Raw genomic sequence first — 16,539 nt, forward strand, 5'->3', positions numbered from 1 at the left:
GAGGGCCCGAAAGGTATTTGCACCAAAAACGGCAGTGCTAAACCTCGGAACAAAATCGATGAGGAGGTGAATCCTTGTGGTACACATGGGTGAAGTCTGGAGGACCTGTGGATGAGGGAACGGAGTGAGCTCCGGAATGGCTGGGAGGAGGAGCTCAGGATGAAAGTAATGGACTGGTAGGTTGGGATGCAGAGAGAGGGGCACAGGGGCCTGGAACCGGGGCTGGAGCTGGAATATCACCACAGTCCTCTGTGTGGAGGTGGGAGATAGAGTTCCCCCACCCCCGGCTACCCCTCCTGGAATCACAGAGGCTTGAATCCTGAAGCTTAGTTCCATTCACAGTGCTTTGAGGGCGTGAGACTCGGTGACAACAGAAAGTTTACCTGCAGAAGCAAACCGGAGTGCGCCCTCCCAGAGTCCGACTCCTGTCGGTGTCTGTGACTTCCTAACACATCTATCCCCGCCTGGCAGTGGAACTATAGAACCAGAGACTGCAGTATCTCTGGAACACATCGACAACCACAGCCAGCTATGTATTGCCACCTACCGCTAGCTGACACACTACACTAGCAGCCAGACACTAGCACCAACGAGGGGTCGGGTCTACTAATAACAACCACCCATTGGGCTTGGGTACTGTAAGGAAGGCATGATCTCAAACAGTGAAGACAGACACAAGTGATCACAGTTCAAGGGTGTTTATTGAACTTCAATGGGTTGGATGAACGCCTATCTAACCCTGTATTTAAGGATGGGACCAGGCTACAACCATCAAAGTAAAAATAACACAGTCCTAGTGGAGTCTTTTCAAAATAAAAAGGGCCTATGCTAATAAACCTATTGCCAATCCCTTCTTCTAAATACAAATGGTGTGGGAAAATGATGAATGCAAAAGAAAGAGTGTTCAATAAAAAATATGTCAGGACAGCCGGTCAATTAGCTTCCCTTCCCCAGGTTTTCAGCATGGGGCAAGGTGGCACACTCGAGTTTAGCAAAGATTCTGGCTTCTCCAGCACAAGGATGCAGTTCAGGATATAAACCAGGGCCTTCTGCGACAAAGTCTCTTTCCCAATAAAGTCTCTCATTCGTAAAATGGCTTGGATACAAAATACAACGTCAAAGTTACTTTCTCTTCAGGAGTCTCACGCTTACAAAGGGCCTCATTACACGGTAGGCGGTAACCATGGCGCTATTAGCGCCATGGTTGCCGCCGGTATTTTACCGTGTCCGCCTTGGTGGATGGCGGAATTACCGCCCTACTCCAAGGTGAGCGGGGGCGGTAATTCCCCATTCACCAAGGCACTTCCCCATTCCCATTTTTGCCCCCACAGGGCTCAATGGCAATGGGGAAGGTGCTAATTACGGTACCGCAAATTGCAGTACCGTAATTAGCACCAAGGTCCCTTTGCGGCACCCTAATTTAACCAGCCGTTAAGGTCAGGTCCCACAAAGGGAACTCGTAGTAAGGCGGTAAGGGTTTACCGGTACCGGTGCCCTTACCGGTACCGGTAAACCCTTACCGCCTACCGTGTAATGTGGCCAAAAGTCTCGGGTGCATTGTTTACCCTGGGTCTCTCTCAGCCGGGCTCCGACCCCTTTGATACACCAATTCACAATAGGTCTCTCTCGATCGGGCTCGGACCTTGCACTCTCGCTTTCCCCTTTTTCACAGTTCGATAAATTCACAATAGGTCTAACTCAGCCGGGCTCAGACCTTGATGCATTTATTCCTAATCGAAGACTTTCCACTGTGCAATGGATTTTACTTATATCCTTGCAGTACCACTTTGATTCATTCTTATTCGATTTCTATTCTTTGTTTTCACATTATGATATGATATGATAGGTTATTTATAACGCGCTTAATACCCAGAGGTTTCTAAGCGCGGACCCGGGCATCGAACCTGTGGTGCTCCACGTCGTCTTGCTTACAAGGCGAGCACGCTGACCCCTGAGCTATCCTCCGATTGACATATTACAATTCCTTTTGCCACTTTTTGTGGGATACATCAGTCAGAGACCTTCAATTGGGCACACACGCAGTGCCAAACCACTCTGCTATTTTTTATCTTCGTTCATGTTAAATTTTCAAACAATTCATCAGCCGTCTGGCCTTTACCTGCGTCTTTCATCAAACGCTTCCACGTTCGCTTTTTCATGTAATAATGTTACTGCTTGCAACCTTCGTTTCAACACAGACCGGTCTCGTGCAGTTTTCTTCAACTCAACGGCTGTGTTGATTTCTCTGTATGCGGCTTTGTTCTCGGAGCCAAGGACGATAACACAGTGGCTGCTGCTCCTCCCAGACTCGGTCATTCATGCAGGAGGGCCTCGGAAATCTCAGGCATACAATGCAGGATTCTTCGGTTTCCCTTGTTGGCCTTACACATGCTGCTTTCAAGTTCCTACGAGTATAACGATCACTCGTCGAAAAGGTCAAGGGTATCTCCTTCCTTGTTCTCCTTTCTCGGTCTGCCGTCTCTCTCCATCGGCTCACCTGCTGCCTGGGAAGAACCACGCCTTCGTGTGCTTTGCCTCGCTCAAATTGTGCTCTCGTACTCTGCCTTTTATCCGTGTGGGGAAGTTCAATTGAAGTCAGGTGTGTATTGTCAAAGGTAATTGCCTGACTCTGCCTGACCATGGTAGTCAGACAGGTCAGGTACATTGCTCAGTTATTAGTCTGTTTTCTCCCAGAGTGGGCGGTCGGTGTAGCAGTGTTCGTGTAGGGAAGGGGAGGGAGTTAAAGTTCCCCGGTATCCTACCTGGTAGGAGGGGTTAAAGGTGTTAGAGGGAAAGGGATACTGCATCTCGCCATCAGGTGTCCCACTCCCACTCCCCAAGTACCCCTGACCCAGATGATCCTCCCGCACTGGCCCACCCCCAGGGTCTGGATCCAAAGGGGATGGCCGTGCCCTGGCCACCTGAGAGAGAGATCCGTGGGGACTAGCGGGTGAGACACGCTCTGGTTTCTCACAGTACCCAGCGCCAACCAGCAAGGAACACAAGTAGCTACTACAACCCATCGTCAGGCGCTGGGAGTCGCCTCCAGACAATCGGCTAACCAGAGCCCTATGGCCGAACGGAATTGGGGCAAGGGACACATCAGGATTTTAAAAAAGCCCCCTCCCCAGGTTAACAGTGAAACGGTGCATGGGAAGCCCTGCAGAAGAGGGGCTGGTAAAAGGAGCTATTACAAGGAGGCACGGCAACAAAGGAGATAGAGGGAGCGGGGCAGGAAAGAGTGCAGAGGGAATTGTCTGGAAGACTATACAGAGGGCAAAAGTGTGATACCCACGCTACACCCAATTATGAAAATGGATAAGTATAAGGGCAAGAAACCAAACCATCAGTTTAAGATTGATGCATATAGGACAGGAGGGCCCAAAACACAACAAGCACCGGAGACAAGACCATAGTTGACAATGGAGGACACGGGAAACACAGAATCTCAGGCTACCCAGGAAATCTTGAGAGCCGTACACGAGGCAAAGACAAAGCTGGAGCAAAGGATAGATGCAGTAGGTCTGGATGTCAGTCTCCGGAGATAGTACCTGCATAAGTGTCAGCGCGAGTAGGAGAAGCGGAAGAGCGTATATTGTCTGTCAAAGATGTAATAACCCCCTTGAGACATGATAAAAACGTAGAAAAGGACGCAGCAGATGGAAGAAAGATGGGCCCACATGGGCTGTCTAAATGTTTCTCAATTGAAAGGGCACGTAGTACGAAGTAAGGAGCCACTGCGAGGTGTCCCTCCAAGACAAATCATTGCCAAGCTGTTAAATTACCGCGATCGAGATGTAATCTTACAAGCAGCAAGAAAGAAGGGAACTCTGGAGTATAATGGGGCAAGGATTGCAATATACCCCGACTTCACCAAAGCGGTACAAAATGCACAGCAATCCTTTGACGCGGTGCACAGGAAGCTAGGGGAAAAAGAAATGAAGTATGCCACAATTTATCCAGCAACACTAAAAGTCTGCAGACCTCAGGGAGTTAGGTTCGTCACGCGCCCTACTGATGCATGGGACTGGACAGAAACAATCGGCCCACTGCAATGCATAAAGCAGAAGGGGCAAAAGAAAAATGCAGGAACAGAAATGGCCCCCACGGTGAGAAGGGAAAAGCAGTTGGAAGTCAGTTAACAGCAGATATGCAAGATAGACTGCAAATAATTGACATTGATGTGGGCCCAGGAGGTGGGTGGAGTGGGGAGGGGGAGAATGAGAGCAACAACAGTGAATAGGCAACAGACTCAAGTGGGTAAAAATCAAGATTTCGGGTAGAGCGGCCAGCAGGCATAGCCCCCCTTGAAAATCCCGAGACCCCTATCAAGGGTTCGGACGAGCAATAGTTGTTTTGGGGTCAACAGATAAGTTGGGGGGAAATATAGGGTGGGGGAGGGTGGTGTTGTTGGGTTTGTTCGAGAGGTGAAGGGGCAGGGAGCGAGAGAATATGGGTAGTTAGACATGCACAAATGCAGTTCGGTATACATCTTGACTTAACAACAAGGCAAGGGATCTGGCACCTGGGAATGGACAACGCAGAGGCAAATGACACTACACGGAACGATGCAAGGAGAATGTAGGGTTGTGAAATGCCGAAATTATGAGATGTAGAGAGGGGCTGGTGACAAAGTATTTGATGAGGCAGAAAGCCTGCATAGTACTATTGCAGGAAACGCACTTGATGGCTCAGAGTGTAGGTTTCTGGGCAGGGGTCAATACACGTTGGTGGAACATGCGGGATACTACAGAGGCTCCAGCGGGGTGGCAGTCCACATCAGTCGTATGTTACTCACTGCACCTATACTGCTAGGGGCAATGTCGTCTCGGAGGTAGACAAAGCCACAAGGCCGGGATCCACAACAAGCTGGATTCGAAAACGACCTCCCAGAATACAAGCCTCTTCAACTTGAGGGAAACTCTTTTTTACGACACACCCCTCTGCTGTTATTAAAAGACAGACAGAGGAGTTGATCTCACAAAAGAGCGGGGAACACACGCACCGCTTACACCAATGCTGAAAAAGAAATAACAAGCGTTAATGGCCCGAACACCAATAAACACATGCAATCTCACTAGAGAGCGGAACAAGTACCTTGTTATTGTCTTGCTAAGGACAGGATTCCCAAACCTAAAGAAACCATGGGTAATGAGTACTGGATAGACAGAAGAACCCCTAATACCACCCCACTCCCAGGCAGGGTTCAATTCTTACCCCCAAAATGTAGGTCAAAGCCGAACCAAAAGGTAACAACGACTGGAGAAAATAACAAACGGGAAGGTTAGTGTAGGATACTACCCCGGGCGGCACGAGGGACGCACTGGTGACGAGATGGTGCACTGATCAGCAGAGCGTTCAATGCGCACTAGAATTTCCAAGGGTTGAGCGGTTCGTTACTGGAGAAAGTTCACTATACGGATGTTAAACAATAGCATGAAGAAAGGTAATCCAAAGTTGCTGGTAGTTGCAAGGCGTTATGGTACAGGTAGTTCAGGGGCACTGCTATGAGGGAGCTGGGTGATAGAGAGCAGAAATACAATTTGTTCCCAGAAATAACTCAGATAGCTTACCGCAGCATGAAGAGTTAAAGTTGCATAAGGACAGTGAAGCGCTGAAGGTGTCAAAAGGCGATGCTGCCCTACTGCAGTATGCCGCAAGGTACGGGAAGCAGAGTTTGGAGGGAAGCGGGCTGGAGTAGGAGAGGAGTCCCACACCGGTAAGCGTCGTAATGGAATCGGAGAGAGATAGCAGGTCAAGGCAGTCCGAGGTCATATAGCAGAAAGGCAAAACTTCAGCAGAATCGAGAGGCAAGGTCAGGTCCAAAAACGAAGCAGGAGTCAAAAGCCGGATATCCACAAGTAAGTCTCAAGCAAGGACGAAAAGTAGTTCGTCGGAGGAACAGAATGGCACGACTTCAATTAGAAGCACTGGAGCACAGGAAGGGATGACTATTTAACTTCCTGGGAGGGCGGACACAGAACGTGGACAGGCCGTCGTAGCGTACGCTGGTTCCTCACGTGACTCGGGAGGAATGTCTTTGTTGTCAATCTCCATGGCAACCTCCATTTACTCCACATGAAAGGGCTGCCAGACCGAATCTTGCCGCAGGATTGTTGTCCGTTCTTGGGTGATTTCCGAGGTCGCTGCGTGGCCACAGACCTGCGCGTGACATCATAGCATTCCATTCCAGTTGGGTCAAGTGGAGAGATAAGGGGAGGACGATATCTGGTAGTGACCGGGGGAATTATGGGGGGAAGCAATTACCATACTGAATGTGTGCGCACCTCCACCATTACAACCGGACTTACTTAACAAGATACAGGCGATATTGGCAACACATGGTGCAAATGAAACCATAGTGAGAGGTGACTTTACTGACGTCCTTCACGGACGAATAGATGTCCTCAGATGGGGGAACTCCCGGGCGGGAGACGCGCACCAAACTGGCGACCTTTTTGGAGGCAACAGGATTAGGGGATGTCTGGAGAGGGTTACACTCCGGTAAAAGACAGTTCTCGTACTATTGCTGAGCACACGACTCAATGTCTCACTTAGACTACTTTTTGGTACAATGTACCATCACCGGAAGGGTATTGGAAGCGGAATACCTGACAAGAGGGATATCGGATTATGCCCCGCTGTATATTACGATAAGAGGGGAGGGACTGCAGGGGAAAGGGGAGTGGGGACTAAACACATACCACCTAGGGATTGAGACAATACGGGAGGAGATGAAAGACTGTACAGGGAAATACTTTGAATTGAATGAGGGCACAGTGAAGAGTGGCTGCACACTTTGGGAAGTATAACACAGTAGTAGTAGTAGAAAGAAAGGAAAAGCTGGAGACACTAGAAGAAGAAGAGGTGGCTAGGACAGAAAAGAGGCACGTAGACGAACAAGCAATAGAATCTAAAATAGAGATGCTAAAAGTTGCTGGGCAATACAAAGAAGTGGTGACAGATGAGGCAAAAAAGGCATGCTGGGCCATGAAAGCCAGAGTGTATGAACTCGGGTCCAAAGGTGAAAGGATGCTTGCATGGTTGGAGAAACGGGAGGAGGAGTCCAGATGGGTTAAGGGCATCGGGAATGAGGAGGGAACAATCTACACGGAAGGGGAAGAAATAGTAGACAACTTCGCACATTTTTTACCAGGGGCTATACAGTGCGGTCCCAGGGCCTACAGAGATCCTACAGAGATTGAAATTGGGAGATACTTAGATGGGGTAAACCTGCCACAGGTAGCTGAACAAACGCGACCAGTAATGGATATTGATATAACGATGGAGGAAGTACAAGAGGTAATTAAGAGCTTAAATTCGGGGAAACCCCAGGACCAAATGGAAATCCCGAATGAATTTTGGAAATAAATCAGAGACAAGGTGGTCAAGCCAATGTGGGACATGTTCATGGAAAACTGTGCACAAGGCACACTCTGACGTGAGAATGGCTACAATAGTGATAATACACAAAAAAGGTAAACCCACCGATAAATGTGCCTCGTACCGTCCCATATCTTTGCTGAATGGAGAGGCAAAGGTCCTAGCCAAGATACTAGCAACATGGCTAGTAGGGGTAATAAGCAAGCTAATGAACTCGGGTCAATGTGGTTTTGTTCCAGGAAGAGCAAAAGGATGAACCTGAGAAGGGCACATTACACTTTAGTATTATCTGACTCATTGGAGGGTCCCCAGGCAATAATGTCACTAGAGAAGGCCTTTGGTTTGGTGCAATAGGCCTGGGCCCCAACTTCATAAAATAGAAGAAACTACTAAATGCACAACCACTCGCGAAAGTTAGAGTGAATGGGCACATATCCCGTATCTTCCCGCTCCAGAGGGGCATGAGACAAGGATGTCCACTGTCGCTGCTGCTATCCTTCATAGCGATCGAACCACTAGCTGAGTGCATTAGAGCGGATCCTGCAATTCAAAGGTTCTGATGGCCCAGGAACTAGGAAGATAAAATCTCTCTATATGCAGACGATCTTCTGATATAGCTGAAGGATCCCAGAAGAACGGGCCCAAGGGTAATGGATACCATACGGGAGTTCGGAATTTACTCCAGTCTGGAGAGTTAACTGGGAGAAATCAGTCATAATACCAGTACAGCAGGGAAAAGATGCAGTCCCTGAGGAATGACCCCTCGGGGTGGAGCAAGGGGGATTTAAGTAGCTGGGTATAACCGTGCAAAAGGAAGAACATGTGTTTCTTAAAAATAATCTAGAACCAATAAATCGCAGACTACAAGAAGACGCTGAACATTGGTCTAACCTACCTATAACACTGCTCGGAAGGGTCAATTTATTAAAAATGATGGCACTGCCCAGACTGCTATATGTCTTGCAGAACACTTCGGTGAAAACAACCAAGATACAGTTCACAAGCATCGAAGCTATAAAGAGGACTATTATGGGGTGACAAGAATCCACGCATAGCCCTGCGGATGCTCTCAAAAGCGGTATATGAAGGAGGGGTAGGACTGCCGGATATATGGAAATACTACTGGGCGGCCCATCTGCTGGTAGCAAAGGTGTGGGTATTTGTTGGGGAAATCTAGCTCACACAAGACTGAAACTGTCGCAAATGGAAGGCTGAACCACCTTACAGATACTGTACGGAAGCCAGGGCGAAGGGTACTCTCCCCCCAGCAGGATCGAGATTGGTGCAGATCAGGAAGGAAGTCACACACGCAATGGGATGGAAGGGGAAAGCTACCAGACAATCCCCACTGTGGGAAAATCCCAATATTAGATATAAAAGCTAGGGAGGCAGCCACATTGGGTGGAAAAGGAAATATGCAGACTGGGAGATATAGTGGATAATAGAGATTAATCCATTCCAACAATGCAGGAAAAATATGGACTGGGCCCGGAAGAATTCTTCAAATACATGAGACTAAAACACGCTGTAGAAGTTCAATTTGGAGGGGAATTGGACTTCCCCAAACACCCCCTCCTCGCCCGGAGATTAATCTATTCACAGAGAAAATAGAGGGGAAAGGGATAACAACACTATATCAAGTCATAAATAACCCCCCCCCCCCCCATGTCACACCTGAAAGGGAGATGGGAAAGAGAACCAGGAACCCAGGAGGAGGAAAAATGGATAGAAGCGCGAGTGGCTTCAAGAGAGGGGAATGTATCATCCAGGATGAGGCTCATACAGTGCAACATTCTGCACAGAGTATACCATTCCAGAGATAGACTGCATAACAGGGGTAGAGTAACACATGGCCGGTGTCTCAAATGTGGAAGGGAAGTGGGAACATTCCTAAAATGATGTTACTGCATATAAGAGGGGAGTGTGAAGGAAGTAGAGGGGAAGAGACACTGATACACAAAAGGGACCTAGTGGCAAAATGGAAGACCTAGGAAATGCCCACTATGGGAACCTGAGAGATTGGAATGGGCCATTTCAGTAGAATGGAGCAGATCATGTACATGAATAGGGCGGTGGGTCCATGAGGAAGTGTCAGAAGATATGGGGGAAATGGGACATGGATGCCTGAGAGAAGGGGCACATCGGTACGAGATACTACAGGAGGGGGGAGGCAGGGGATTGGGGGCAAGGGAAGGAAGGGGGTAGAATGAGGGAGAGGAAGGAGGAATGGGATAGGACGATTGGTCAACACTAACAAAAATGTGTATTTGAACACGGATATGATGAATAATATTGGAATATGGAGAACACTTAATAAAAACTGGTTTATAAACAATAATCATTGCCAATCGGTAATTCACATGTGTTAGGTTTATGATTTTAAGAGTTATTGAGAGGGAACCACTGCAGGTGTTATATGTAAGATATTGTATGATAGTTAATATAATAATCAGAAATATAATGCGTCTATTGTTTGTTTAAATCTATTTTTAAGGGAAACATTATGAAGCAGAGAGAGAACATCCTTAGTACCTTTGAGCACCTGAAGCAGTTCCTGGAGAAGGAGAAACAGCAGCTGCTCAGCAGACTGGAGAAGGAGCAAGAGGAGAAGATGAAGAAGATTCAGGAGAAACTGACCCCACTGGAGAAGCAGCAAAGCACCCACAGGAGCCTGATCACAGAGCTGGAGAGGAAGTGCCAGCAGCAGGACGTGGATCTACTGAAGGTGAGAGGGGATCAGAAACCTATAGAACTAGCGCAGCAATCCACCCACAGGGGCCTGATCCCAGAGATGGAACAGAGGTATCAGCAGCAGGACAGGGAGCTACTGAAGGTGAGACAGGAATCTATAGACCTGTATGAGCAACGATCCACTGCCAGGGACCTGACCCCTGAGCTGGCGAGGAAGTGTTAGCAACAGGACGTGGATCTACTGAAGGTGAGAGGGGATCAGAAACCTATAGAACTAGAGCAGCAATCCACCCACAGGGGCCTGATCCCAGAGATAGAACGGGTTCAGCAGGACAGGGAGTTACTAAAAATCCCCGCTTGCTCCCAAAGGTACAGAGAAAGGAAACCTATAAATGGTGGCCTACATGAACTGCCTTTCCCTTCTGTGAAGAAACAGGATGAAGCATTTGTAAACATGTATAAGCAAAATAGTTCTAAAGTCAAAAATAGTAAATTACCATTTAGAACTAACTTTGCTGTTTGGGACTCCAAGTCCCATAATCCCAAGAGTACTGGGATGAAGAAGATGGCGGAAGACCAATGCAGACCTGAAGGTCAGGCAATTAGGCTTAACAGCATACCCGAGGGAGGCTGAGAGGCTTAAAAAGCTTCTTCTTGTGTAGGCCATTAGTTGTGGTTGTGGCTGGAGGGGCAGTAGCAGTTGTAGCAGCAGCAGAAGCAGCTGGGGCAGGAGAAAGTGGCAGAGGAAAGCACGTTGCTGGCAGAATCCACAGAGGTGGGAGGAAAGAAAGGACACAAGGATTATTCCAGTTACTAGTCCTGAGTTGGTCCTTTTCCCCCAAAGCCTGGATTGCAGAGGTTGCGCAGCGGGAAGCTTAAGATTTGAAAGCTTTACCCCATGTGAACCTTATTTTAGAGATTTCACAGCAAGAATCATCCAGCACACCATGCCTGGAGGCTGGCATGCTCCAGGGGGTCATGGTGAGCTGAACTCCATGCCTCTGGGGTGGGACCGAAGGCAGCTTGCTGAGGGAAGTATGCCGAGCCGAGAACACCACTGTAGTAGAAGTCCAGCAGCCTGTGTCAGTGGCCCAAGAGGCCGGTGAGTGTTTCTGCGCATTCTCAAGCCTTTAGGCATTGTCAGGCAGGCAATTGGAACCAGTTTCTTTCACTCGCGAGGGAGTGAAATTGACTGAAGCTGACCGGAGCGTGTCAGACAATGGAGTGCAACAATTGTGGCACTCGTGTATAGACGAATACGCTGTGGAAGGAGGTTTTGAACATTATAAATGATTAAAAAACAGCTTTAACAAAATTAATAAGGGTTGCGTGTGCCTTAAAGTGATTTTAACACGAAGACCAAGCCTGAGTAAAGTCACAATAACAGTGTATCCTGTGAAACCGGGTATTAAACCTCTATATTGTGACCCAAAGAAAACAAGCATTACAATAAGCCAAGAGTTGGACAAGCATTGCCCTCAGCAAAATGAAGCTAAAGTAAAGGTTTCTTTGAGAATAACTGTTGTTAGCAGAGGAAAAGAGGCTAGTATAACATCTTTAAAGGTAGAGCTTGTAAATGAATGACTATGGTGTGAAAGGAACAGCAACTAGTCATGAACTAACATTGTCAAAGCCAATAGAGGTTGCATTGAAAGTACTTGGTTTGTGGCTTAACAAAAAGACAGAGTGGTTGAAAAGTGGCCCTATAAGAAAGTTGATGTTCAGGAGATAAAGAGACATTGCTTGCGGTAGGGGAGGCATGGTATCACAAGTATGACACTGACACAATGCGTACAATTTGTAAAACCTTTATTGAAATGTTTACTGTTGGAGAAACTCCAATTCTGCCTTATAATGAAGATGGGAGTAGTCTCGACCATCAAATAATTAATACCGTAGTCCTAGTGGAGTCTGTCAAATCAAAATGACCTATGTTAACAAAACCTAATGCCTGCCCTATTCTTTGTATAAAAGTGTAAAAAGGAAAAATGTATGCGAAAGGAAAATCAATGTTCAAATAAGTAAGTGTGGTTGAACAAGCTCTCCTCCTCATATTAAACCTCCCAGAATAAGGCTGTCCCTGTAGGCAGGATGACACACTCTGGCGCAGCTTCTATAAAAATAAACAGTTCACCACGTGGATCGAGGCCCGCCTGATCTTCCACGTTTAAGTCTCTTTTCTTTGACTTCAAAACAAGGTTACATCCAAAACAGTTCACAAAGGTCCCCCTCTGCCGAGCTCAGAACTCACAAAAAATAAAGATCAACACAAAGAAGTAAGGGGCTCCTTTCCCCAAGCTTGTCTCACTTTGGGTCTCCCTCTGTCGGGCTCGGACCCCTCTAAATAAGTAATTCAACACGAACAAGCAAGGAGGCTCCCTTCCCCAAGCATATCTCACTTCGGGTTTCCCTCTGTCTGGCTCGGACCCCTTTTCAGAATGTCTCTTCAATGCAAGCAAGTCGAAGACATTAGATTGTGCGATGGATTTAACTATGACCTTCACAGGACCACTTCGACTAAATGTCACTTGGAGTTCTCTTCTTTATTTCACTTTTGCTGATCATACGCTTATGTTTCAAACAGTTCACTTGTAACGGAGACTTTCGACTGGGCTACTTCCTTTCACCTGACCACTCCGTTACATAGTATCGCTGTCTTTGCAGCTACTTGTTCACTTTAAAGTTCATTCGGAGGTCTGCCTTTCCTCACATTTCATTCACACGCATGCAGCCTCCACTTGCGATAAATGTTGCTACTTCAAAAACCTCTTAACACACACCGGTCTTTCAGATCGCTTTCCTAACACACCGGCTGTGTGTTTCTGTTCTGGATTTTTACAATTTTCAGTTCATGAGTCCAGGTTAGTACTACAGGCTTGACCTCGCCTCCCCAACTCGTCCGTTCACCCAGGATGGTCTCTGGTGGCCTCGGAACACAATGCAATCTTCACTTGTGGGATCTGGCCTTCTCCACGTGTCATCCGCGGCCTGTTGGAGGCAACGACCTCTGGTAAGGAACTCTTGGGGTTTCCGTCCCGCTGCTTCCGTCCCTCGGTCCGTCGTTCTGCTCCAGTAGGCTTACCTTCTTCCCAGAAGTCCTGCTCGTACTCGTGTTCCGCCTTGCTCAGAGTGTGTCTCTGGGTGCTGCCTTTTATTTGTATGAGGAGAGCTAATCGGTATCAGGTGTATGCATTTAGCATTGAGTACCTGACTTTGCCTGACCCTAATAGCGGGACAAGTCCAGAGTGTGTAAGTGGATGTTGTTACTGTCAGCCACCCTCTGCACAGTGTTTTTGTAAAAAGGGGGAAGGCGGGTTGGGACCTCAGAGCATCCTAAAACATAGGATGGGTTGGAAGTAGAAGTCCTGGTATAAAGTGACCCAGGCAGAAGTGGAAGTGGAGGCCCTGGTATAAAGTGACCCAGAAAGAAGTGGAAGTGGAAGTCCTGGTATAAAGTGACCCAGGCGGAAGTGGAATTGGAAGTCCTGGTATAACGTGACCCAGGCAGAAGTGGAAGTGGAAGTCCTGGTATAAAGTGACCCAGGCGGAAGTGGAAGTCCTGGTATAAAGTGACCCAGGCGGAAGTGGAAGTGCTGGTATAAAGTGACCCAGGCGGAAGTGGAAGTGCTGGTATAAAGTGACCCAGGCGGAAGTGGAAGTGCTGGTATAAAGTGACCCAGGCGGAAGTGGAAGTCCTGGTATAAAGTGACCCAGGCGGAAGTGGAAGTCCTGGTATAAAGTGACCCAGGCGGAAGTGGAAGTGCTGGTATAAAGTGACCCAGGCAGAAGTGGAAGTGGAAGTCCTGGTATAAAGTGACCCAGGCAGACATGGAAGTGGAAGTCCTGGTATAAGGTGACCCAGGCAGAAGTGGAAGTGGAATTCCTGGTATAAAGTGACCCAGGCGGAAGTGGAAGTCCTGGTATAAAGTGAGCCAGGCGGAAGTGGAAGTGCTGGTATAAAGTGACCCAGGCAGAAGTGGAAGTGGAAGTCCTGTTATAAAGTGACCCAGGCAGAAGTGGAATTGGAAGTCCTGGTATAACGTGACCCAGGCAGAAGTGGAAGTAGAAGTCCTGTTATAAAGTGACCCAGGCGGAAGTGGAAGTCCTGGTATAAAGTGACCCAGGCGGAAGTGGAAGTCCTGGTATAAAGTGACCCAGGCGGAAGTGGAAGTGCTGGTATAAAGTGACCCAGGCAGAAGTCGAAGTGGAAGTCCTGGTATAAAGTGACCCAGGCGGAAGTGGAAGTCTTGGTATAAAGTGACCCAGGCGGAAGTGGAAGTGCTGGTATAAAGTGACCCAGGCAGACGTGGAAGTGGAAGTCCTGGTATAACGTGACCCAGGCAGAAGTGGAAGTGGAAGTCCTGGTATAAGGTGACCCAGGCAGAAGTGGAAGTGGAAGTCCTGGTATAACGTGACCCAGGCAGAAGTGGAATTGGAAGTCCTGGTATAAAGTGACCCAGGCAGAAGTGGAATTGGAAGTCCTGGTATAAGGTGACCCAGGCAGAAGTGGAAGTGGAGGCCCTGGTATAAAGTGACCCAGACAGAAGTGGAAGTCCTGGTATAAAGTGACCCAGGCAGAAGTGGAAGTCCTGGTATAAAGTGATCCAGACAGAAGTGGAAGTGGAAGTCCTGGTATAAAGTGACCCAGACAGAAGTGGAAGTGGAAGTCCTGGTATAAGGTGACCCAGGGAGAAGTTGAATTGGAAGTCCTGGTATAAAGTGACCCAGGCAGAAGTGGAAGTGGAAGTCCTGGTATAAAGTGACCCAGGCAGAAGAGGAAGTGGAGACCCTGGTATAAAGTGACCCAGACAGAAGTGGAAGTGGAAGTCCTGGTATAAAGTGACCCAGACAGAAGTGGAAGTGGAAGTCCTGGTATAAATTGACCCAGGCAGAAGTGGAAGTCCTGGTATAAGGTGACCCAGGGAGAAGTGGAATTGAAAGTCCTGGTATAAAGTGACCCAGGCAGAAGTGGAAGTCCTGGTATAAAGTGACCCAGGCAGAAGTGGAAGTCCTGGTATAAAGTGACCCAGGCAGAAGTGAAGGTCCTGGTATAAAGTTACCCAGACAGATGTGGAAGTGGAAGTCCTGGTATAAAGTGATCCAGGCAGAAGTTAACGTAGAAGTCCTGGTATAATGTGACCCAGGCAGACGTGGAAGTGGAAGTCCTGGTATAAGGTGACCCAGGGAGAAGTGGAATTGGAAGTCCTGGTATAAAGTGACCCAGGCAGAAGTGGAAGTCCTGGTATAAAGTGACCCAGGCAGAAGTGGAAGTCCTGGTATAAAGTGACCCAGGCAGAAGTGAAGGTCCTGGTATAAAGTGACCCAGGCAGAAGTGGAAGTGGAAGTCCTGGTATAAAGCGACCCAGGCAGAAGTGAAAGTGGAAGTCCTGGTATAAAGTGACCCAGGCATGAGTGGAAGTCCTGGTATAAAGTGACCCAGGCAGAAGTGAAGGTCCTGGTATAAAGTGACCCAGGCAGAAGTGGAAGTGGAAGTCCTGGTATAAAGTGACCCAGGCATGAGTGGAAGTCCTGGTATAAAGTGACCCAGGCAGAAGTGAAGGTCCTGGTATAAAGTGACCCAGGCAGAAGTGGAAGTGGAAGTCCTGGTATAAAGCGACCCAGGCAGAAGTGGAAGTGGAAGTCCAGGTATAAAGTGACCCAGACAGAAGTGGAAGTGGAAGTCCTGGTATAAAGCGACCCAGGCAGAAGTGGAAGTGGAAGTCCTGGTATAAATTGACCTAGGCAGAAGTGGAAGTGGAAGTCCTGGTATAAGGTGACCCAGGCAGAAGTGGAAGTGGAAGTCCTGGTATAAAGGGACCCAGGCAGAAGTGGAAGTCCTGGTATAAGGTGACCCAGGCAGAAGTGGAAGTGGAAGTCCTGGTATAAAGTGACCCAGGCAGAAGTGGAAGTGGAAGTCCTGGTATAAGGTGACCCAGGCAGAAGTGGAAGTGGAAGTCCTGGTATAAGGTGACCCAGGCAGAAGTGGAAGTGGAAGTCCTGGTATAAAGTGACCCAGACAGAAGTGGAAGTGGAAGTCCTGGTATAAATTGACCTAGGCAGAAGTGGAAGTGGAAGTCCTGGTATAAGGTGACCCAGGCAGAAGTGGAAGTGGAAGTCCTGGTATTAAGTGACCCAGGCGGAAGTGGAAGTGGAAGTCCTGGTATAAAGTGACCCAGGCGGAAGTGGAAGTGGAAGTCCTGGTATAAAGTGTCCCAGGCGGAAGTGGAAGTGGAAGTCCTGGTATAAATTGACCTAGGCAGAAGTGGAAGTGGAAGTCCTGGTATAAGGTGACCCAGGTAGAAGTGGAAGTGGAAGTCCTGGTATAAGGTGACCCAGGCAGAAGTGGAAGTGGAAGTCCTGGTATAAAGTGACCCAGGCAGAAGTGGAAGTGGAAGTCCTGGTATAAAGTGACCCAGGCAGACATGGAAGTGAAAGTCCTGGTATAAAGTGACCCAGACAGAAGTG

The 16,539-nt window shown here is 48.1% G+C and overlaps 1 protein-coding gene across 1 annotated transcript in view; it reads left to right on the top strand.

Annotated features, from left to right (window-relative positions):
* The window catches only part of LOC138520548 (E3 ubiquitin-protein ligase TRIM39-like), a 45,742-nt gene that overhangs the window by 8,699 nt on the left and 20,504 nt on the right, over window positions 1-16,539 (top strand). The window contains exon 3 of the mRNA XM_069632891.1: window positions 9,878-10,108. Within this exon, the coding sequence (XP_069488992.1) occupies window positions 9,878-10,108 (231 nt within the window). The remainder of the gene's footprint in view (window positions 1-9,877; window positions 10,109-16,539) is intronic.

This window comes from Ambystoma mexicanum, chromosome 13, assembly GCF_040938575.1.
Source record: "Ambystoma mexicanum isolate Mex_15411 chromosome 13, UKY_AmexF1_1, whole genome shotgun sequence".
NCBI classification, from domain to species: domain Eukaryota; kingdom Metazoa; phylum Chordata; class Amphibia; order Caudata; family Ambystomatidae; genus Ambystoma; species Ambystoma mexicanum.